Here is a 24,112-nt window from a genome sequence, read left to right as displayed (position 1 = left end):
AGACAGGATGGAGGAAGGTTGCCCTAAGAGCAGAGCTTTCCTTGGACTGCAAGCCACAGTGTGATGGGATGACAAAAGTTAACACAATCTTAAGATGCATGAACACAGTACTGGAAGACCCCTACTGCCCTGGTCACACATAGCTAGAGGACTGTGTTTTATCAAGGCAGCATCAAATGGAACCTCCAGCCATCATGTGAGGAATGGCTGAAGAAGCGGCCAAGAACTCCCATCTACCCTCAAGCTTTCCATAGGACACTCCTACCTCCTGCCTGACCTGAAACTTGGATTTCCCCGAATAACCTTTCCACTTGGCTCATTCTCCAAAGTCACAAGATGAGCCAACTCCTCTTCAGAAGTTCTTCCATGTTTACCATGACCTATGGACCTCCAGAACATTCCTCCTTATTGGTAATTGGCTCAATATCTTCCTTCTTTCCCTGACTTGTACCAAGTCCTACCAAATCCTAGGAGAGACTGTCATTCTCACTGATGATCCACCACACCAGAGCCCACCCCTATTACCAAACCACAGCCAGTGCAGGGGAGAAGCACATAACTGTGCTGGTTGGCTCTTCCAATTATCTCTATCCTTAGCCGGCTCCTCAGCGATGCTCGGCCAAAGTCATTTTCCTTTCCCATCATTCACCTTGATGACTGTTCCAAACATTTACCATTCTTCTTAACCCTCTCCCCTCTCCCCTCACCTCCTCTCTACCTAAAACTACCTTGTCAGATTTCACCTTCCTGGGACACTGATTTTAGCTCTGAGAGTTTCTGAAATCTGCTGGTGCCTAAGTTTTCTTATTTATTAAACAAGCTTTACAATATGGATTCTTCAGTGATATCCGTCTTTTAAATACTGCTACCACTAACTGTTCTGAAACAGTCAAAAAGCAAGTCTTTAGCCAAATAAACAAAGCCCTAGAAAAATATCTGACAGTCTTACATGAAAGGAGGGACATACAGTTTTATTCCTGGAGTATTTCTGCACGTATTAAAATGAGGAAATGGAATCAAAACACTTTTTTTTTTTAAAGATTTTATTTATTTATTTGAGACAGACAGAATGAGAGACAGAGAGCATGAGAGGGAGGAGGGTCAGAGGGAGAAGCAGACTCCCTGCCGAGCAGGGAGCCCGATGCGGGACTCGATCCTGGGACTCCAGGATCATGACCTGAGCCGAAGGCAGTCGCTTAACCAACTGAGCCACCCAGGCGCCCCTCAAAACACTTTCTAAACTGATAATATTTGTAATATATTGTTGTTACTTTTAATATTGCACAGTACAATATACACCAACTCTCAGTTTGAAGTCCTCGTGCCCATCAGTGATTAAACATCAAAATGTACCACAAGAGCATCCACTATATCAAATTGTATGCCTGATATGCCCCTCTCCTGGGCTGGCCTTGTAGGGTGAATATTTCATTCAAAGCTAGATTCCTATTCTGATTATTTTGCCTACAGTCCATTGCAAAAGGTAAAAAGGGCCAAGAAAGTTCCCCAGGCAACTAGTGAAGAGGAAAGACATGCATGTGTCCATGTACACATATACATATGTACATGTCTCTGTACGTCTGTATTACATGTGCACATATATGTGTGTATGTAAAGCTAAAACCAGATATAAAACCAAACAGAGAAAGAAAATGCTCTAGAAATGAATGAAAGAAAGAAATCAAGACTTCCTCTGGGCAAAGACCCAAAGATAGGCTAGAAACAGTCTTGGGGAAGGATAAAGCGAGGCATTATGTAGATGGATTCTTCTTACCACAATTAGGTATTAACTATGCATCTTCTAGTCCAGATAGGAGGAAATTACAAAGGTTAGTTTTTGGAACTCAAGAAATTCATTTTTCTTGGAACATTGCCCCTCTCCATTTTTCTAAAAGCATAATGAAGCCACAGCATCTTCAGTTAATAAGGGAATTCCTACTGACAGAAGTCTAGAAATCTTTATGAAGCTGATCTAAGGACGCTGCTAACAGGCTAAGAAACAGCATGACATACTGACCACCAGTTTTCCACGGGGTCTCCCTGAGCCTTATTCTTCAAAGCCAGCACAGGATGAACATGAATTCTGCTCTTCTTCATAAGGTGCCTTCCGGAGCTGAATGGATGGGCAATTACACATAATTTGTACTATTTTCTCATAAGGACGGTAACCAGTGACCTCCTCTAAAGAGATTTCCAGCTCACAGATGTGCACGACAGCAGCAAATTTACTTGGCTATCCTGCTCACACCATCTCAAAGGAAGAAGATGGGACAGGACTTTCTGATAACCTCAGAAATTAACCAAGAGCACCACCAAAGTAAAAGAACGGTACTTTCAGCCTTTCCACTGAATGCGGTGATTGCAGTTCTTTCAGATGCTAGATGCCTACAGGTGAGTAAGACCATGGTGGTCATAAAGCGTGAAACCTCGCTTATCTCCCCCACTCTCTACACCGCACCACCCTCTCACGCTGATAGCACCTGTGGTCACTCTTCCTGCTAACGGTCCCCCGGCCTTGCTCTCCCTCACACTCACAGCCACCGCCCACCACCCCCAACCCCATGCCCATGTCACCTCCCACCTTGTTTCACATTAAAAGGAAAGGATTATGCTAGTCAGTGTTTCAGTGTGAGCACGGTGGACTCAGGCCCAGGACAGCCAAACATACACAGCCCAAGCTCAGCTGGCCCAATTGGCTGAGATCCTCTTTGCATTTAAAGGTGCGTTGTTGGCCAAGGCAATAGGGAATCAGACCAAAGTTGACTTCAGTCAATGCAACTGCTGATAAGATTATTCCTCTACATGATGCCTGGCCAAGCTGCTTTTTGAGATATTTCTAAAAGTGTTACCCTGAATATATACTCACATAACTGTAATTTAATCATTAAAAACAATTTTATTGCACTTTAGAGCATAATTCAGATACTACTAACGCATCCCTTTTATGAAAATATCATCTCTGAGGATTCTAAATACTATCCAATGGGGAGAAAGGAAAGAAATTAGTCCCTTAGGACACATATCACTGAGATTGTCAGCAATATGGCCGACTTGATAGGGATGAGGGTAACTGCCTACTAAGAATGTGGAGCTCACAATCGACTATAATGGCTGAAGAAGCTTTTAGTGAGTCATGTCTCAAAGAAACAATTTCTTCCACCTGTAAGATATGTCCTTTTCAGAATTGTTTTAAAGCTTCAATAAGAACTTCATCCAAAACTAGTTCGTTAGTGGGGAAGAACGACATCATTGAAAGTCGGCAGGTACAGAAATGGGAGGAAACACCCATGACAGAAGCATGCTTCAGCCTCCCAAGAGTGCACAGTGGTTAAGGAGCATGGGACCCTGAAGCAATGCACATCTGGCTTCCATTCCTGTATTCACCACTTCCTAGCTGTACGTGGGACCTTGGGCAAGGTATCTAAGGCGTCTGGTCTCTCAGAACCTCAGCTTTGCCTAATAATGCCGCCTACCTCACAGAGCTGTGGTAAGGAGCATATGAACTGACCTCATTACAGCAATGCCTGGCACACAATATGCATTCAGTAAAGGGTAGCTAATAATAGTTCAATCAAATAGGTACTAGGGCGAGGATAATAATGGGTCACACTTCCTGAAGAAGTCAATGACCCATTCATTCATTCATCACCAAACCAAACTCACAAAGCAATAGGCACTGTGTAAGACAATGGGGACACAAAGGTAAATAAAACATGGCCCTAAACTTTAAAAGCTCAAAGTCTGATGAAGGAGACAGATGTGTAAACAGATAATTGTCACCAAGGGGACCAGGAATATGGGAGCCTTAGGCTCAGCGTGGGTAGGCTGGAAGAAGCCTGACAGAGATGCTGGCATTTGATCTGAGTCATGAAGAAATAAGAGAAATGCTACCATCCTTAACTCTCTCCCGAGCTATCGCAGCAGCTTCCCAAATGATGACCCTGTTTCTACCATTGCCCCTTACGAACCACTCTTCACACAGCAACCAAAGTGATTTTTAAAAAGCATGTAAATTAGACAATGTCATTCTCTTGCTTCACATCCTTTAAGAGCACGCCACTGCAATCAGAACAAAACCCAAGCTCCTTACCAGGTCCCCAAAGACTCTTCGTAATCCATTCCCTGCCTGCCTTTCTGTATTATTTCCACTGACACGGACCTTCCTGCCCCTTGAGCCCACCACGGTCACTGCTTCCTGAGAGCCTTTGCATGACTTTTCTATGGCCTGAAATGCTGTTCCTCATGATCTTCCGAGTTCTTCAAAGAACAATGTCCCAACTTTCTAATCAAAATTACCTTCTTCCTTCCCTAAGTTGCTCTCTAATGCATTACCCTATTTAATTTCTCAATGCATGGTGTTATCTGAAATTATCTTGTATGTATGCTTATTTATCCATTTACAGACTATATCTAGCACAAAAATGTAAGCTCCTTGTCAGCAGAAACTGGGTCTATCTTGTTCACTGAATGCCTGGCAGACAGTAAGCACTCAAATACTTTTTGAAAGAATGAATAACAGAACAGCAGAATGCCCACCCCAAAGGTTAGATGAATGTCCCAATCCACCAAACCCTAAGGGCTAAGTCTGCTTTTTATCATTTGTTTGTTTTAGGTGTAGCTCACCCACCCACAAAGTACTGAGTTTAAAATAGTGATTACCTTGAGTAATATCTCCTAACATAATATCCCTCCTCCACTGCTATCACCACATTCTGAATCCAAAGAAGTAGCCATTTGTGACAGACTAGGTGTTTCCTAGCACCCAGAGACAGGCACCAGATGTCTGAAAGATTAAAAAAAAAAAAATTGTACAGAGGAAGGAAGCAACTTCCTCAGGAAGCCATAGGAGGCCCTGGGCCCTCAGATAGAACATCAGCCATTCATGACTAGGACAGAATGACACCATGAGACGAGCATTGCAAAGAAGTCAGCCCACTGCATGGCTGGGACCGTTAGCCCCGCAAGAGACAATGGAGAACACAAATATGAAACACTAAATGCCTATCACTTCCTCAGTTCATGACTTCTAACTTCACGTCACCCCTTTTCTGTTGGCAAGTGGGAGAACCAGCAGCAATCATACAACCACGATCATCATCTACAGTCTTGAGGTAAGAGCTTGAGATATCAAGGGGGCCAAACCAATGAGAGGTGACAAACATCTTTATCCAAAGGATTCCATGAACTAAAATGCTGAGGTGACATCCTGCAAAGAAGTTACAAAATCCATTATAGGTAAGGCTCGTAAGTAGAATTTAAAATTAATAATGCAATTATGTAGATCCTACACTGGAATGAAACCAAATGGTTTAACTATGTAAGTATTATACTGAAATGTGATTTCTGCCATTATTGTTCATCACCAGGGAACAATGGCACCCTGGGACAGGAAATTAGAAACAGTTATTGCCAATAACGCATGACATCCCAGCCCTTCTTATACAGATTTCTTCTCATCTAAACTTTAATTTAGGGGCACCTGGGTGGCTCAGTCGGTTAAGCATCTGCCTTTGGCTCAGGTCACGATCCCAGGGTCCTGGGATCGAGTCCCTCATTGGGCTCCCTGCTCAGTGGGGAGTCTGCTTCTTCCTCTCCTTCTGCTCTTCCCCCCAACTCATGCTTTCTCTCTCATGCTCTCTCTCTCTTTCAAATAAATAAATAAAATCTTAAAAAATATAAAAATATAAAAATAAACTTTCATTCACTCAACAGTTCACGAGATGCTACCACTGTGCTAGGCACAAACCAAAATAAATCCCCGTAATATATCACTCAAAGAATCTGCAGTCTAGCAGGGTAGGAAAAAATGTGGAAGCTGTAAAATAAGGCAATCTCAACTAAAGCTTAGAGGATGGCTAGGCAGCCTGTAGACAGAGGTGCCAAGACTCTTTCCTAAAGAAGCTAACAGTGACCTTGAAGGATAGATGGCACCTTTCAGCAAACAGTAACCACCGGAGGATGAACAGCCTAAGTAAGGGGGTACAGAGAGAAGAACGTGTCCTCAGAGAACAACTACCTTATCATCTGGGGAGAGGATGTGGCTGTGCAAGAGCTGGGAAGGATAGTTCTGCCTTCAATTAGACTTTAACCCAAGGACAGAGCACTTTGCTTCTCCCCCATCCCATATTACCTAAGACCCAATTCTCTACATGTGGTAAGGCTCTAATTCATACTTACTAAATAAATAAGACAATTAACCCAGAGAGAAAAAAAATGAAATTGACTCAACTCACTTGGAAGTTGCTGCTGCTATGGATGTTCTTGGTTCTCTTACTCATCTGAGTCATGGTAGAACCGTGCACACTCTTGGTTACAGGTAGAACCTTGTATTATGTCACTGACAATACAGGAGCATGGAGAGAAATTCCATACGGCTGGGAGTGGGTAGGCGTGGCATGTGTGTGTGTGTGTGTGTGTGCGCGCGCGCGCGCCAATGTGCAAATCGGGAAGGCTGGAGGAGGTTGTTGGGCCCAATACCTTGTGAATGTTAGAAAAACGAGAAGACCGATCTAGAAATCAATTATACTGGTGCTGTCATCCCAAATGCAGAGCTAATTCTCTCATGGTTTAATTTCGGAAAGCTTTTGGTACCTAGAAATACAACTGTTTTATATTTTCATTTTTAGAAATACATCCAGTGAATATATAAATATTATTTGTAATTGATGATGATGGTGTTGCAGCATGGTATTGTATAAGAAAAAACATACTGTATCAGGAGTTGAGAGCCCTAACTCTGCTCTGTCACTAATTTGATGTAGAACTACAGACAAGAAGCTTGACTTTCCTGAGCCTCCCTACAGGGAGGAGGATGACGAGGAGCACTGAGCCCAGTCTACGGAGGCAGTCACGACCTGATCTGCCCAAGCCCTCTCCTACACTTCCTCAGAGCGTTACTCTCTGCACTTACATCTGCTGCTAAACGGGAGATCCTCTTCGCCATTCTTACTGGCCTCTTGGTTAATTGTATCTAAGACACCTTCAGTTTCTAAAATGTCCTCTGGTTCTTTTTTTATGATGTCATCTTTAGGTTTGAGGGCAAAGCATCTTCTTAAGTGGATCTAGCAACACCCGGTTTTCAAAGGCCATTTTGAAAGCATTCGTCATTCGCCAAATGTAATAGGCAGTTAAGGATGAGATTACAGGAATCAAACATTTAAAGAACCCAGGGATTGCCAAATCATAGAATATGTATATTTCTCATATATATTTTATTAGCCACCATAAGTCCCTTACAAATCATATATAAGCACTTTTATATATGTATCCAAATGTTTCCATACACACATATGGTCTAAAGATTACTATAAAAGGAGAGCTATTTATGGACCTCAATCAAAGATCTGAAGCCCACTACTTTAAATGCAGTAGCACCTAGAGCTACAAGCTTCACGTTCACAAATTAGTGTGAATTTCAGCCCTGCATTTTTATCAAGGACATATGTCCAGTAAAGGCACTAACCTTTTGATTCCTACATATCAACATTTAGAGACTCATTTAGGCTAATACATGGCTATTCTTCACAGAGTTCTAATGTTCTTCTCTGATGCAGAACTCTGGTTCTCTTTAGTGTTTATTTTTATAATTCTGCATTATTTTTTAAATATATACTCAGGTATACCCTTATATTCATACTAATACATATATATACCTACAGAATCCTACTCTAAGTAAACATCCAAGAAGACATATAACTAATATGGGCAGGAGAGAGAGAGAGGTAGGTCATTCCATTTATAAACGATTATGTTTATAAACCATTAAGGACACTCAACACCTAAGCACTATCGACCAAAACCTAACCATTAGAACAGATCCACGTTGAGAGTTTACTGTACATTTTGCTTTGAGTTATTTTCCCTCCATTCTAGTCCACCCCTGCCAACAACAGAAACTAGATGACATGACTAGGTGACATCAGCTCTCAATACTTGTGATCAGCAAATTAAAGATCTATGATGATTAACACACTCCTCTGTCACCATGACCTAAAAGCCATCACACTAAAAGCAAGATCTGTTTTTGCACAAGTGGGGTAGAAAAAAGAGAGAGAGAGAGAGTTGGGAGTCTCACTGCACCAAATGTGAATGATTAGTTTGCAATGCAACGCTGAAGTTAATTTTTAAGAAGAAAGGTAGTAAGCAGCTTACTAGAATGTAGTATCAAGAGAAATGCCGCATTAGGACCCAGAGCTAAATGTGAATCAGCAGCAAAATCTGTCTGCCTGATGAGCCGCTCATTGACCTGGCCGTATACCCACCCATCAAGGCTTCCTGTTAGCCCTGGGCCATCGTCAAGCACACTTAATGAAATAGTTATCCGTGTAAGACATTTAAGCCCAAATCTGAGACAGTAACACTAATTTCCTAATAGTGAGGGTGTGATGCTCTCCCCTGCGCCACCTGGGGCACGGTCCAGAAACTTGTAACAAACATTCTCCCAGAGAGCATAGTTATTACCATCTGCCCGTGTGCAGCACGACAATGCTCCAGAGTGCAGCATCAGCAGCGACTTCCCCCAAAGTTCATCCCAAAGTTACTGCACACTGGAATTTGTTTTTTATTAAAAAAAAAAAAAAGAAGAAGAAGAAGAAGGTCCGTAAGATCCTTCACGGCTTGATTCCTTCATAATAATAAAGCCATTTCACAGCCCAGGAGTATTGCCGTGAGTCCGTCTCACGCGGCAGCCCCTCACCCCCAGCCTGCCGGAGCGTGTGCAGGTGAAACCTAGGAGTCTGTCTTACCTGTAATCTGACTCTGTCCTTGTGGATTAAAAGGACTTGGTGCAGAGTTCAGGGAGGGCCGTGGGTTCTGAGGCGGGACACCTACTCTCATACTGGGATGAGGAATGCGCCCTAAATCACTGAGGCGGTCAGAGAACAAACTAGGTTTAGAGTCATCAAGCTTCTGTCTGTGCCCTGGAAACAGCAAATCATAAAATAAAAGCATATTAATTAGCTGAACAATTGACCATACTAAATAGATATGTGAACATACATACTGGGGGGTTTGAGCCAAGGAATCATCAATATTGATATTTATACTGAAATGTCTCTATTATGCCTTCCATTTTAAGCAGCTTTATAAGCATCATCTGGCGGCAAGCGTTCCTACCCCTGGTCTACGAATGGAGAGCTGAGGGTCCCAGAGGGTGACTCGGAGTCGAGCATCAGTAGCGAGGCCAGGACGCTGGAACTCTGGAGAGACTCTCTGGGTGCCTCCTCTCTTGGTGACGGTGGGAAAGGTAGTTGTGTGCTGGGGTGTGTTTGCTTGTTTCACGAGGGAGGAAACTTCCCCATAGTTCAGAGAGTCTGTGCATGTCACACTTATTATCCCAAAATTGGGGTAGAAACAGAGACAAACACATTTGTCAAAGGGAAATTTCCAAGATGACCGTAAGTGACTTTTCTTTTTTTATGTTACAACTACACCTCACTGTGACTCTTTTCTGAAAAATTAAAACTCAAACCTAGAACCCCTTTAAGAGGAAAAAATAGAAATATAGTCAAGGAAACTCAAATTCTCCAGGGGAATCTGGATATTTTGTGAGACCCTAAAACCTAAAAGCATATGATAAACTATGTTAAATCAGAGCGAATGTTTTTTGATTCTGTATAAGAAATTGAAAAATACCCTTTGGGTTACCATGTGAATGTGAGAATCCATTATTTAAAAAAAAAAAAAAAACAACCAACTTTGTCTCTCTTCTAGTTTATTCAAGTCTAAAATCTAAGGACATTCTAGATATTAAAGAAATATGCAAATTAAAATATAACTAAGGTCCTAAGGCTTTTTGAAAATCATGAAATCATTCTCAGCAAGTCTTGGTGCAAGTATAACAGAAAACCTCTGAATCTTGGTGCTACATAAGTTAAGTGCACATCTGTGGAGTGGCACAGCGGTGGACAAACATGATAACGCCTCATACATGAATGGAAATATACTATAGATTCCTTCTTCCATATTCTGTACCAGAATGAGGCCTTAATATGTTACCCCAACATACTGTAACTGAAACTGAAGCTGATTCAAAGAAAAGCCATTAAGGGGCAACTGGGTGGTTCAGTCGGTTAAGCCTCCGACTCTTGACTTCATTTCAGGTCATGATCTCAGGGTCGTGAGATCAAGCCCCGCATCGGGCTCCATGCAGGGCAGGGAACCTACTTGAGATTCTCTCCCTCTCCCTCTGCCCCTCCCCACCCCCACACATGGTCTCTCTCTCTCTCTAAAAAAAAAGAAGAAGAGCCATTAAGGTGATAACTGGAATCAGAATTTGCCCTTTGAAGAAAAACTAAGGGAATGAGGATTATTATCCATAAAAGAAAAAAAAAAAAAAAAGCCCAGGAGGAAGATTGTTAAGAGCCTTTGAGAATGAGGAGGTATATTCCATGGGTAGCGAGAACACCTCATCTTCCTCTTGGTACAGGACAAGAGGAATCTATGAGGAGAGGGTTAAGGTGAACATTAGAATTCCCAGCTATAAGCTGTCTTCATAAGACAAATTCCTTATTTTATTTGCCCCAAAATGTATTTTCCTGTCTCCTTTTTCATTGCCTACCCAGCCCAAAGAAAACAGACAGGAAGCCAAGGCTTGGTAATATGAGTGTAGCTGTCTCCGCAGCCAAACATGTTCCAAATAGGCCCATTAACTGAAATGCACCCACCACCCTATTTCCTGCCAGCGTCAGTCTGGGGCATCTGCTGCAACGAGGGACAGGGAGACCAGGAGAAAAAGTGGTCAGGGAAAGTCATTGTTTTTTTTGCTGCTTTCCCCGTTGTTTAGGACTTCTTATCCGGATTATGAATAGATTTTAGAACTCAACGGGGCCTTTAGAGATGACCCCAACAGCCCCCAGACCGCCAGCAAGCAAGGTGCTCATAGACAAAGCAACTCAGTAAGGCCTGCGGAGGTCAAACAAGGAGCCTGTGGTCTTCAGCCATTGGCCAGCTCAGCCTGGACGGCACACGGTTCCTGTCCTAGCTGAGCAGCTTCCCACTCATCGTGTGGCACCACCAGGGCTGGCGTTCTCGCTCGATCTTCCCTCCCTCTCACGGCTGCCATGGAGGACTGAAAGTCTCCCAATCGCAGAAACACCTAAGAGCTAAGCCCTGTGTGGTGCCAAGGCTGATTTTCAACGCAAGCAGAAGCAGCCACGAGGATTCGATTACAAAGTTAACAGCTCCCCCATTACCCCACACAAACTTCCATCAGCGCATCTTGCTGGGTCTAACTAGTTTCACAATTGGGGAATTATATAGCACTTGTCCCTGTCAGATCCATGGATTCTGTTCCTCACACACATACAAAAAAAGAAGTATTGGTGTGGTGTTGATACAGCTGTAAACATTAACAAGAGAGCTTATGGAATTGTCCCTGGAAGTTATTTTTTTTAATAGGCCACATTTTTGGAATGGCAGATTCCCTGAGGGCTAAGGAGAGGGCTACACGATCTTGCATGGCTCCTCTAAACACTGGGACTTTATGTGGGCTCTGGGTCACAAGTAAACTTCATAAAGCCTTGCCTCTGCTTTCTACAGCCGTTTCCCTGGGCTTTCCCGGAGACCGTATGAGATGTGAGCTCAGCATACGGATGGGTGAGTACGCTTTTTTTTCCTCTTAGCCCAAGGCTTCAGGGAAGCCACAGGAGGTTGTAGGCGAGAATAAAGGACCTGAAGCAGCACTGCTAAGTACGAAAAATGTAAGAGCAGGTGAAATTTTAAAAGCCTCAATGACCTTCTGGAAATTACCTTCAAACACGAGCTACCAAGTATCTACAGACACCTAGCATAATTCAAGGAATATCTGTCCGTGGCTGCGTACATACAAACAAAAGGATGCGTTTTTCCTTGTAGATGTCGGCCCCTTCATAGCCACCACCACAACCACAACAATATTCTTACAGCACAAGGAAGAACAAAAGCTGAACAGGTTCTTCATCTTTCAACCATGACAAACACCGGCTACCACTAAACCACATCAGGGTTAGCATGTGAATTATGGGCTGAAAGAAGGCGTTCTTCAGTCCTCCACACTCATGGAGTCGCTTCAGAAATCGAGAGCATGGAAGACAAGGGCACACTGAGTTAAATCAAAGACAGGGGACTCTGCCATGGTACAGGGAGAACTGAATGTCAGCCGAAGGGCCGAAGAGTGTGTCTTCCAAACAGGAGGAAGGTATAAAGAATGGGAAACTTTCTCCCTTGGGCAGTGGCTCTTCCACTCCAGCTAGATAAGAAAATCCTCCGGGGAGCTTTGAAAAATATAGATGTCCAGACCCCACATAAGCTCAATTAAATCAGAATCACTGGGAAGTGGGTCCTGGGGAGTTATTTTGTACAAGCTTTGAGCATGATCTGGTGTGTAGCCAAAGCAGAGGACCACTGCCCAAGATGACCTCACCGTCCCACCTACTCGATGCCACCTGTTTGCTCCAATGACACCCCCATTTCCGAGGTAAGCTCTGACCTCTGTCCTGAGTTCCAGGTCTGTAGGTCCCACGGCCTACTGGACTCTCCCCTGGGAAGTCTAAAAGATACCTTAAATGCACTATATTTAAGACACAATTCTTGACTCTTCTTGACAAAGAACCCTATTCCTCTCTAGGAGTACCCTCACCTCAGTAAGTGGCACCGGCCAAAAACTTAGACATTTTCCTTGATTTCCCCTTATCCCTCACTCCTCACATTCAATCTATTACCAAGTCTTGTCATTTCCATCTTGAAAGTATATCTCAAAGCCACTTAGTGCTCTCACTTCTACTGGTACAACCCTAGTCCAGGACCCCATCATCTCTCTCTGGGCATCTGACATGGTCTACTTGCACTTTCCCATCCCAAACCTCTCCATATTCCCAAAATGCTCTCCCCCCTATTTCTCTGTAGGGACCCCTCCTTCTCACTCCTGCAACCTCACAGTGAACACCACTTCCTATGAGAGGTCTTGCCTGCCTACTATACCCAGAGCAGGTTTCCTCCGCCTTGAGCACACCCTGCCTTTATATCCTTTATGGCTATTACCACAATCTGTACTTATCTTGTGTATTTGTCTCCTCTGCAGGATAGAAGCCCCATGAGGATGAGTGCTCTGTCTTGTTTAAAGTTGTACCCTTACTTAGTGCCTGCCATATAGTAGGTGATCAACAAATATTTATTCAATGAATGCATGTTCTCCTCTTCTAGATAAATGTCCTGGTGGAGAGAAAACTTTCTGGCCCAGGATATCATAGTATAATGCTATCTTTCCTCCCCCCCAGAAAAACCCTTCTTTTATTTGGCAATCTAGTGAATCCAGTGGGCAAAGCCTTTCTTTAGAGACCAGACCTTATTGGTGCTTGCTACGAAATTTCCCTAAAGGACATTCATTTAAATGAATGGTTAATTGCTTGCTTGCTTTCTGAAAAAGCCCTCACTTATAATTCTTCAGCACTGTTGCAAGTCATTTAGAATCAGAGCACTGAAAGGGACAACAGAAATCATTCTGACTCTACATTTCAGAGCACTGTACTTCTTTTATGAATAAGGACCCTGAATCCCTGAGCAGAGAAGTGACTTGCCCAAAATCACATAGTTAGTGGCAGGACTAGAACTCAGGGTTTCTGACTGCTGGTCCCAGGCTCTTTTCCCTCCCACTGTCAACCAGCTTATTTTAGAGTATAACACGGCAGCACCAGGGGAAATCACGGTCAAAGTGGATTTAAAATGGAAAAAAAAAAAGTAATTTTCAGAAACAATTTCTTTCAAAAAGTTGAGTGTATTTGGCTGAATATGACTTTTGTTGCAATAAACTCAGGGGCACGAGAAGAAAGCATGATCCAAAGGTCACAGCATTCACACATCCTTAGAGCAAAGACGCATGAGGAACAGTTAGGTCCCTAAGCAAGAGTGCAGCTGATTGTCCCGTCCCTCCCCGCCCAGCTCTGGTAACGCAAGGGGCCCACACTCACAGAGGCCAGTTGGGAATGCTGCCATTAGGATTTCTGCTTAAAAGATCACGCATCTGAAAGGGGTACGTGAAGACCTGGAAACTGTGTTGCATGAACTGCGAAAACAAACTTGCCTCTCTGATGGGTCCCATTTTGCCCATTTTTATAAAAGTCTACTGAGAACTGCATAACAACGGTGGAAAGCAGTGTGGGCGCCCGGCCAGACCATCACACTCTATGCCCTGTACTCACAGCGGGTGCAGTACACATCAGCTATCCTTCCCTCAAAGGGAAAGACGGACTCCTGAAGGATGCCCAAAAGCACCTCCAGAAGAGTGCACCTTCCAAAAACAAGGCAACTTCACCAAGAGGGCACCATGTCATGGCAGGCCTGCTCTCATGTGGCGCAGGAGGGTCATTTCGTGGATCACTAGGGCATGATGTATGGCAGCTCGCCTTTTTAACATCAGTATTCTAAATCAATTTTAAGCGCTCCCTTCTCTTATTGGTTATCTACTTCCATCCTGGGTATCATTTCCAAATAAAATAAATAAAGTGAAAAGGCAGAGGGACCCTCTGCAAGGGACCCTCAATCAGGAACCAGTACGACGTCCACGTCCGGAAAGGTTAGTCCAGCTAGCATGTACGTGTGCAGGGCATCTGCCCACATGCAAGTCTCCCCAGGCATTGGAAGGAGGAGGAGAGAGACATTCTTCAAGATAATGTCCTTGTCCTCCAGCAGTTCACAGTTTAGGAGGAAAGAAAGACGAGCCATGAAATATAACTGAAGAAGGTTGTGATGAGGGCAATGACTAAAATGCTTAGGTTTGGGGATCAATTGAGGAAATATGAATACAGACTATTTTAAAATATTAAGGAAGTGGTGCGTTTTGAGATTATGTAAGAATATGCCCTTATTTTTTAGAAGAGCTAACCAATATATTCAGGGGGTAAGTGTCGTGATGTCTGGTATTTGCTTTAAAACCTTTCAGCAAAATATTAGACGAAGCAAATATGGCAAAATGTTATTAGTTATAAAATAAGGTGATGGGTATATGGGATTTTATTAAATATAACCTCTTTTAATATGTTTGAAATTTTTCATAATAAAAGGAAAACTTAAAAAGAAAACCAATAAACTGCTCTGGGAAGAACAGGAAAGCAACTGATATTTGACTAAAAGGAAAGAGGAAGCTCTCACTGATGAGATCATTATGTCCTAGAAGGTCGAGTAGGATTTTGATAAGCAGAGAGGAAAGGAGGAAAGCTAGCTGGAGGACAAATGACAGAAACATGATAAGAAAGATCTTGTGAGACAAGATAGTGTTGAACACGTACGGGATGCGAATCTCAACACAGAAGCGCGCTGTTCTTCAAATCACTTGATGCCTCTACTTTCTCAACCACACATTAGTTCTTTTAAACTCTGCAATCTCTATGGGAACCTGCCCTTTGCAGACAGATCTTCTTATCCCCTGACTAATGAAACGATCCTTTGGCAGCCCAGGAGCCTCCTCTGCCGGGCACTCAGGCTTCCCTGGAGGACGGGGCGACCTCCAGAGATGTTAGCTAATTTTGCTGTCAGCAAGTGTGCGAGAGGAGGAGACCTGGTCCAGTACTCAAGGGCTCAAGCCCCAGGATATTCAGAACATTCAGATGTTCTGACAATGATCCTTGGAGTAAAAAAGCAAGAGTTGCCATTTTTCAGAGTCAACTGGATATACAGCAATGAAGCTGCTACTCCACAGCAGGTCTGGGAAAACAACAAAAATGAAGCCTTGGTTCCAATCTCTCTACCCTGAAAGTGACACATGAAGGAGTGTTTGCAGGGAGGGGCTCGGGAACAGGCCGACGAATTTTAAAGTCCTAATTCTATTCCAAACGAAATTACTTGGAATTCTACTACTAAGGATGAGCCTTAGTTCATCTTGGAGAATTCGGTTTAGATGGTTTGCAGCAAAAGCAACGTAACAAGGTTGAGATTACACAGACTCAAGGGAGTTCTTAGGGGAGCCGTGCAAAGTTGGGACCCAAATACTTTGTAACTATGGAGCCTCCAGATGGAAAACCCTGATTTTCTGCATTCCTATGTACATGTGAAAATGGAAATACTACTAAGAAAAGTGAAACTCCTCTCTGTCTACATTCAGATGACTATAATTCACTGGTGGTTTGTGAAAATCTAAAAAGCAAAGACCTACAAATAAAAAAATAAATAAAAAAATAAAATAAAATAAAAAGCAAAGACCTATACTCTTGTGATGCTTGTAATGTTTGGTTAAGCCCTTTGCCTCCCCCTGACATACCCACGCCCCCACTACAAACAGTCCCAACCAGCTTCTCCTCGAATTTCTTTATTTCCCTTAATATCACCACTTTCTAGTCTCCGAGGCTCAAAATCTGGCCCAGGTATACCTTTGCCGCCTCCCTCTCCTGGACCGCAGCATCAGGGTAAGGCCATTCCTGGTTTCTGCAGGGAGGGGCCCCCACTTTCCAGTCCCACTGGAATCACTCCTAACCGCTCACTTGTATGTAACCCACCAGAGAAGCAGCCTGGAGTGAACGGAAGGACCCCAACGAGTTGTATGGCCAACCGCAGGAAGGGATTTAATGGAACTCTCCAGGCCTGCCGAAAATGAAGGGTTCATTTCTAAAGTCTTTTCAGTCCCTAAATCCTTACATGACTCACCTGCTCGAAACCTCTCAACTGTCTAACACTGTCTTTTGAATTAAACAGAGCTCCCTGAGCCCAGCGGGGAAAACAAAGACTTGGAAAGACCTGGAAAATATGGTCTGAATGTACGTTGTCAACTCTCATTTTGGACGGCTACAACTGTACCACTGCCCACCAATGCTCTACTCACACTGGACTATCCACGGTTCTTCCAGAGCCCGCGTGCCTTTGCACAAGCTGTCTTCCCCCACTTAGAACACCCTCGCCCCATCATCTCCATTTGGCCATCGCACCTTTCTGGTCTTTTCTGTCTCTAGAGCCTCCGTGATCCCTCTGGTTTCCATCTCAGCAAGCTGAAAGCAGCTACAACTGTTTTTTGTCTACTACATGTGGATATACTTAAGTGTGGTAGGCATTCAGTAAGCATTAACTGACTCTGAATTGATATAAAATATTTATACAAAATTGCAAACCCTACTATCTTAGATTCTCCTGGACTTGACTAGGAACCCCTTGAGGATGGGTGTCATGTCTCATGTCTAGCACCTAACTCGGAGCCTAGGTACAAAGAAGGCCCACAACAAATGTTTACTGAATTAAAAAATAAGAAGACTATAAATTTAGAATTATCTCTCCTTTTATCCAGCAAAAGAAAGGAGGAGAAAAAGGAAAAAAAAAAAAAAAGAGCTAGTCATTGGGAAACATTTCCCACAGTAAAATTGACGAGTCTATAATCTTTGCTGGGAAAGGCTGCTGAGTCATCTTTTTTCCTGAGTATGCTGTCTGGTTCAGGTCAAAAACTATTTCTGGACTAGAACAGTAAAATGGACTAAGAAATTGCCTTCATGCTTCAGAAACCTCTAGGCCCTCTGAGCCACTAGAAGTGAGCAGCCATGCAACAGGTCATGTGCACGGGGCCCCAGCGCTCACAAAAGACAGCTCGTGAGAGGAGACAGCTCTAGAGCCATGTTAGTGTGTGGCTTCAGACAGAGGACCACAGATCATAAACAAATCTCCTTCCAGGAGATTCTTCTCTGATGGCATTTCAAAAATGAACTAACAGAGCTTCTCTCTAAGGGCCCTTCTTAATATATAAACCAATTTCTAAAGGAAAAAAAAATCATAATCACTTCCACATAGCTTCAAGAGCCCCCTTTCAGCCCTTGAACAGAGTCAGGCATGTAGCATTCAAAGTTTATCAAGGAAGAGGAGAGGAAGAACAATTTCACCCAAGAGAGGACTGAAGCCTTCCAGTCTCTTGGGTAAAAACATAATTATGGGAAGAAAAAACATAATCTACTCAAGAGACATAATTACATAGTTAAGCCATAGACTCCATAGAAATATTCTAGGAACTCCAGTTCATAGAAAAAAATGTTAAAAACTGAATTTGCTTTCTTTTAATAACAAAAGGCGCCAGTTTAGATCAGTGAGTAAAGAGTTCACTCTCCCAAACTCATTTTTTAAACGCAATTGGATGCATGAGAAAGATCACTGAAGGACAGCCTCTTCCAAAATCTAGGCTTCTAAAGGCTCAAGAATTCAAGATCTTTCAATAAATATACTAATGAAAGAATTGTGAAATATTAACATGCATGTATATATAGTAACTGCGAGTTCCTTTATACCTTTTGGATTTCAGGCTGTGGCAAATCACACCCATCAGAGACTGAAGGGGCCATCAGGGTAGGCCAGTATCAGTCACACATCAGGGAACAGCTTCTAAAAAACATATGCTTAGAGTGTAATCCTTTTTCTTGAAATAATGGACTCAAAAAACTTGAGACATCTAAAGAAAAAGAAACTCACGGGAGGCAAGAAGAAAATAAAAGTCTTAAAAAAATTTGAAGAAAGACCAGATGAAAGTATAATGGAAACACACGAGGGGAGATGCAATACTTTTTGCAAGCAGGGGGAAAAAAGAGCTCCTAGAGAACCTGGCTGACTTCACTGTAGCCCCGCTCCCAGGTCCTAAAACACCCCTCATCTCCTCGGTCCCTTTACCTCCAGATTCTCTGGCCCTGAACAGCTCCAAATCTGCTATCTTTGACTTCTTCCCCCTGTCATTTCCAAGGGATGCTCTTTTCTCTTTCCTCCCATTTCAAAGCAAGATAACATGAATGAGAATTTTTCAAACCTGGAGGAGAATAGGGATTTCCAGACCATGTTCTTCACTTTAGAAAAGTAACCGATGCCCAAAAAAAATCCTATGATTTGTTTGAAATCCTGGAGGTAGGCAGTGACACTGGAAGCCAGTCCCCTGACCTGCCTCAACCCTCCTTTTCATACAAGGAAAGAAAAGGGGAGGGGGGAGGTGAAGGCTGAGAAAAAGATGCCCAGAAAGAACAGAATAAGAAAAAGCAGAGAAGGGGCATCTGGGTGGCTCAGTCGGTTAAGCGTCTGCCTTCGGTTTCAGTCATGATCCCGGGGTCCTGGGGTCGAGCCCTGCATCAGGCTCCCTGCTCAGCGGAGAGCCTGCTTCTCCCTCTCCCTCTGCCTGCCACTCCCCCTGCTTGTGTTCCCTCTCTCTCTCTCTCTCTCTGTGTCAAATAAATAAATAAAAATTTAAAAAAGAAAGAAAGAAGAAGCAGAGAAGCTTACGTCTGAGAATTCCTTACATTATACCCGGTCTTCCCAACTCCGTTTTATCACCATACCTCTTGTCCTCCGAGTAATCACAACCCAACATCCACAACCATCCTGGGCCATCTGAAACTCCATCTCTCCCTTCAGTTTCTGGGAAATAAACAAAAGATCTCTTTCTCTATGTTTACACTTACTCCCCCCCCAAAAAAAACTTAGTAAAACTTGAGTGTTTTACTTCTGAAAATATTTCCTTTGCCTTCTTTTACTCTAAGATACTTCACACACCCCAGTTTTGTGCCGCTAGCATTTGTGGACCCCACTGAGAGATGTAAGCATTTTTTTTAATGGTAACGTTTTAAGCAATGGAAATGGTAGTTTCCATAGCCGAACAAAAAGCATCACTGTTTATTTGCCAATAATCCAGCTAAACATGGATGGCATTATTCTTCAAAGAGGCCAGTGACAACCAGCCCACGGACTGTCACGCAATTCCTGGATCCTGACGGACTGTCCTTAGCATGCGATCGTCCCTGTTTCTCTTTCATTATTATGGTTTGGGACATACGTTATGTAACCGTATGTGTGCCTGAAGCAGAGAAAGAAAACAGGACGTAAGAGTAACGACGAAGTGCGAAGGGCTCCTCTCTTGACACACGCCGCGACCGAAGCAGAACATCATTTTCCATTTTCCCAGCTCCGGAACAGGAAGAAAACGTTAAAAAGTAATAACCAAGGAAAAATTCAGCCAGCTCCCGCAGCCCCGTCTTGCTGTGCTGAATGGCAGTGAAGATCATAGAGGAAATAAAAAGAAAAAGACAGAAAAAGGAAAGGGCGGGGGGGGGGGGAGAAATTTCTTGCTTCAACTGGACCTAGTCCAGCTGGCAAGAAGAGGTGGTTTTCTTAACGCTTGCAAAACCTGATTACTTTTTTAAAGGAATGAAGAAGGAGATGTAAACACAGCCATTAAACCAGATTTAAGGTACTTAGCTTTAATCTAGTCTAAGACTTCTCTGATCGTCTGCTGCCCTGCAGTTCTCGGCTCGCTAGACATTAACACGGGCAAGTCAGGGTCTTCTGAGCAGCAATGGTTGGCAGCTGAGCTCTGTGGTTACCGTCTCAGGTCAGGCATGGAAGGAACAGTGGCTTAAGCAATAATGAATGGATGTCTGTTGTGTGCTGTGTCTGTCAGAAGTCTGTTTTACTACATTAAAGGGCTATTGTGTTTATATCTACACAACAGGTCTTAAACAGATTGTTTAAACATGATTAAACAGGAGATGTCTTTGAAATAAGCCCCCTAATAAAATTCAGATGGGTAAGGAACTGGAAAATGCCATCGACAATATATATATTTAAAAAAAAAAAAAAAGATCATTTCTCTCTAAGCTGCAAGGGTAACATGATATAAACTCCAAAATAAAACAGTTAGCAAGTTAAACACAAAGGATCCCCCTCCTACCTTAGCACCGTTTTCCACTGGAATAGCGCTCGTCCACCTGTCCACCCACCCCTCCTTAATGTTCTTGCCCCATTTACTAGAGGCTTGACAGACAGATAATTGCTTTCCTCAGTCGCGTGAAATGAAAGGAGTCTATTGTGTTAATCCCGGTATTCTTATCTGCTGTGAACTCTGAATAAGGAACTGAGAACTCTACCTCTTCATTCCAAAACTCCTGGAGTTCACTCACACTCAGGTCTGCTAAAGTGTTCTTACATTCCAGGCTGTCACGGAAGGTGCCAAGTATTTTGAGTAGGATCAAGTTATTGTTATATAAAAGGGAATCGAAAGGACTGCTAAATGGAGTCTAGAGATAGCAAGTTTTAACCTTTTTTCTCAGGGACAGATGAGAAAAATGCATTCTTTTCAATCCAAAAGAAGTGGGTTGGTGCTCGTTTTCAGGCTTTCTCGGCACCCCTACTTCAAGGGAAGAACACTTCGGAGACGCTAGCTTCATAGTCCATTTTTTTTTTTGAATATTCAAAAAAAAGTCAGGTGATGAAAATTAAAACTTTTCTGTTTTTCAAAAGCAAGTGCAGTGTTAAGTCTGAAAGATCTGTCTGACAGCTTCATGCTGAATTATTTAATCAATGACAGTTTGGTGAATGCTTTTGTCCATGTGAAATATACAAAGTGTTGGCTTTTCCACATATCCATGTACACAGGTATCTATCATATATCTGTATCTATATCTATATCTATATCTATATCTATGTACAGAGAAGGAGAGGAGCACCAGTGGAAGTAAGAGTGATTGATACTACTGACTTCTGGGTCCCTTTCAGGTAGTTGGGGATGCCATCCTCCAGAAACCCAACATGCTTTACATTCTGTTTACACCATGACACCACAACCCCTCTGACTACGGAACACATCTTTCCTTGCAACGTGGCATTCTTATGTATCAGCCTAATTAGATGCCTTTGTTGTTGGCTGTCTGTTTTGTTTTTTCAAAATGGCACACGCTCAAGAATCTATGACACTCACTGGAAAAGAAGTAATGCAATCTGAAAAGTGGTGCAACTGATAAAAGCACATCATCTTTGCTCCTTTCTCATCTGGGTCCTATCTCTTTAATATTCACTGAGAATATTCACAGAAAGGATATCCTTTCTGCTCCCAGGATAGGCTCGTCCCAAGAGTTAACTGGCCTAATGGCTCAAAACATCCTACTGACAACCTGGGATGCTGAACACCAAAACTCTGCCCAATAGAACTGATGATTGCCCACTAGGGACTAAGAAAAAGTACTGCATGCCTGCGTCAGGGGATGTGGGTGCTGCTGCTAATGGTTAAGCTGTGAACTTCTCAGGTACAGAATCTCCTTAGCTGCAAAATAACAGACTACCTAACTTCCAGTTCTACGAATCAGTGATGCCACAGATGCCTCACCTGTCACTACGGGCCACACACACACACACACACACACACAAAATTAGTGAACTTCATAAAAGAAAGTTCACTAAAAGACTCAGCCACTATGTGACTAAATAGGAGAATCCCGTATCTAAATCTGGGCTTGCCTACACAAAGAGCAGAAACCCGGCAGTCTGTCCTAGCTTTGCTGCTAATTTGGTTGAGGAGCTGTGGGCAAATAATCTATCACCTCTGTGATTCAGCTTCCTCATCTGTCAAGTGAGGATAGAAGTATGTGCAGAACAGGAATATCACCAGGATAAAATGTAATTAATAGAGGAGAAAACATCCCATATAGGTAAAGCCACTGTGCAAATACGCTATCCATTTATCAATTAAAATTGCCTATGCACCATGAACTGGGCTAAACTAGGGGGCTCACAAGCTCACAACATCCTGGGAGGGGCATCGTATAAGCAAATCATTACAGCAATGGGATAAACACCATATCCAAAGTCTGAACAGGCAAAGGGGAACCAAAGAATAAATACTTAGCTTCCCAGGGTGGTCAGAAAGGGCTTATAGAAGAGATGGCATTTCAGGATAAGTAGAATTCAGTCAAGCAAATGCAGAAGAAAAAGACATTCCAAGCAGAAGGAACAGGAAGTGCAAAGACAAAAAGATTAAAAAAGTGTGGAGTGAAACAATTTGGCTCGGCTGGAGCTCAGCCACGGGGGCGCGGGGCAGGGGAAGGCAGGTGGGCAGGTCAGATGCTGAAAGGCCTTGCACACGAGCCCACACAGTCTGAGCATCATCCTGTAAGTCACAGGGAAGCCCGAGGTATTTGAAGCACGGGTGTGCCATGAGCTGACTTCCAGTTTCGGAGGACCACTCCGCTTGCAGGGAAAACAAATCTTCAAGGGGGTGCAATGAGAGGCACGAAGCCAGTAAGGAAATGACGTTTTTATTATAGGCCAGGAGATGCCACGGAGAGCAGGAACCAAGCGAAAGCGGTGTTAACGGTGTGAGGGAGTGCCTGCGAGACCCACAGCAGAGACACAGAGGGCAGTACAACAGGACGGTCAGATGGAGAGACGATGAGTCTCAGGTCTCTGGCTTGGACAGCTGGGTGAACTGTGGGGCCCTCAAAACGGGTAAAACCCAAGGGGGTCCCTATTTGAAGAGAGAAGTTTGGTGGAAGTGGAGGTGGGGAGCCCCAGATATTGGGTTGGGACATCAGTTTGAAGTGCCCCTGGGACATATTGAGCCCTTTCTGGGCCAAGTCCTGAGTCGGACTGTGGCTCTGTACTTACCACTTGCACAGGTCAGAGAATAAGCAAAATTTGTTGTGGTCTAAATATTACACTGGGGATGCCAAAATCGGAGCCAACCTCAAAGATGCAGGAGAGCGGAGGAAAACAATGGATCAAGAGCAAAACTCTCTACCATTAACGGTCTTTCCCAGTGTATCTTCTGGGAAAGACTCCTTCCTGATCCCCAGGAAGCAGCATATGTGAGCGCTTCTCATCGTGCCATTGGCGCTCAGGAGAGGTAGGGAAACAAAATAAAATAAATGCAGTCCCTCACCTCCACCCTCCCCCTTTCTGCGCTCACTCCCGTTGCCCATCAGAAAGTAACATACGGGGATGGAAGAAAAGAATCCATCTGTTATGGATGGGGATACAGCAGGGATCCAATGCAAACAGCACGAGTGATACCATTTACAGAAGAGCAACCTGACTAATAAACACACATAAAAGGACTTTGGGGGGAAAAAAAGTCTGAGCCACCACGTTGGCCTGAAGGTTTTTAGACCTTTGCCTTTACCCTCTATGAAAGCTGAACTGCAGAAGTTGCTAAAATCTAAAACAATGTAGAATTTCCCTTGAAGAAACATGGTTATCACCTCCACTGGTTTTGTAACGGGCTTCTTTTCCATTCATTCAAAAATTAGGCCCTTAGCTATTTTGTTCATTTTACGTACCAGTTCACGGCATAAATTTTTATTCCTTGATCCTAATCTGGAGACAAGCTTCAATATGCAGTTAAGAAGTTAATTCAATTAACCCAATCTAC

At 43.3% G+C, this 24,112-nt stretch overlaps 1 protein-coding gene and 1 long non-coding RNA gene across 33 annotated transcripts in view; one reads left to right on the top strand and one right to left on the bottom strand.

The window, feature by feature from the left end:
- The window catches only part of RUNX2 (RUNX family transcription factor 2), a 123,963-nt gene that overhangs the window by 48,126 nt on the left and 51,725 nt on the right, over window positions 1-24,112 (bottom strand). For 3 of the 4 annotated variants that reach the window (XM_081828360.1, XM_081828357.1, XM_081828358.1), the window contains exon 4: window positions 8,745-8,918. The exons of the other annotated variant lie outside the window; for it this stretch is intronic. In XM_081828360.1, coding sequence (XP_081684486.1) covers window positions 8,745-8,918 — 174 coding nt within the window. The remainder of the gene's footprint in view (window positions 1-8,744; window positions 8,919-24,112) is intronic. 4 annotated transcript variants of the gene reach the window in all.
- Window positions 4,858-24,112, top strand: part of LOC145723005 (uncharacterized) — a 54,274-nt gene continuing 35,019 nt past the window's right edge. For 4 of the 29 annotated variants that reach the window (XR_014147692.1, XR_014147693.1, XR_014147691.1 and 1 more), the window contains exons 1-3: window positions 4,869-5,111; window positions 9,077-9,244; window positions 11,539-11,595. This is a non-coding gene — a long non-coding RNA (uncharacterized LOC145723005). Of the gene's footprint in view, window positions 5,236-6,761; window positions 6,998-7,658; window positions 7,722-9,076; window positions 9,696-11,538; window positions 11,596-11,853; window positions 12,455-16,659; window positions 17,818-24,112 lie in introns of those variants that run through there. The other 25 variants (XR_014147679.1, XR_014147676.1, XR_014147675.1 and 22 more) reach the window with 17 other exon arrangements.

This window comes from Leptonychotes weddellii, chromosome 8 (genome assembly GCF_054177405.1).
Source record: "Leptonychotes weddellii isolate Sample4059 chromosome 8, ASM5417740v2, whole genome shotgun sequence".
In the NCBI taxonomy this organism is placed as follows: domain Eukaryota; kingdom Metazoa; phylum Chordata; class Mammalia; order Carnivora; family Phocidae; genus Leptonychotes; species Leptonychotes weddellii.
The sequence above is the reverse complement of the archived record's forward strand: the minus strand, read 5'-3'. Positions and strand labels throughout refer to the sequence as shown.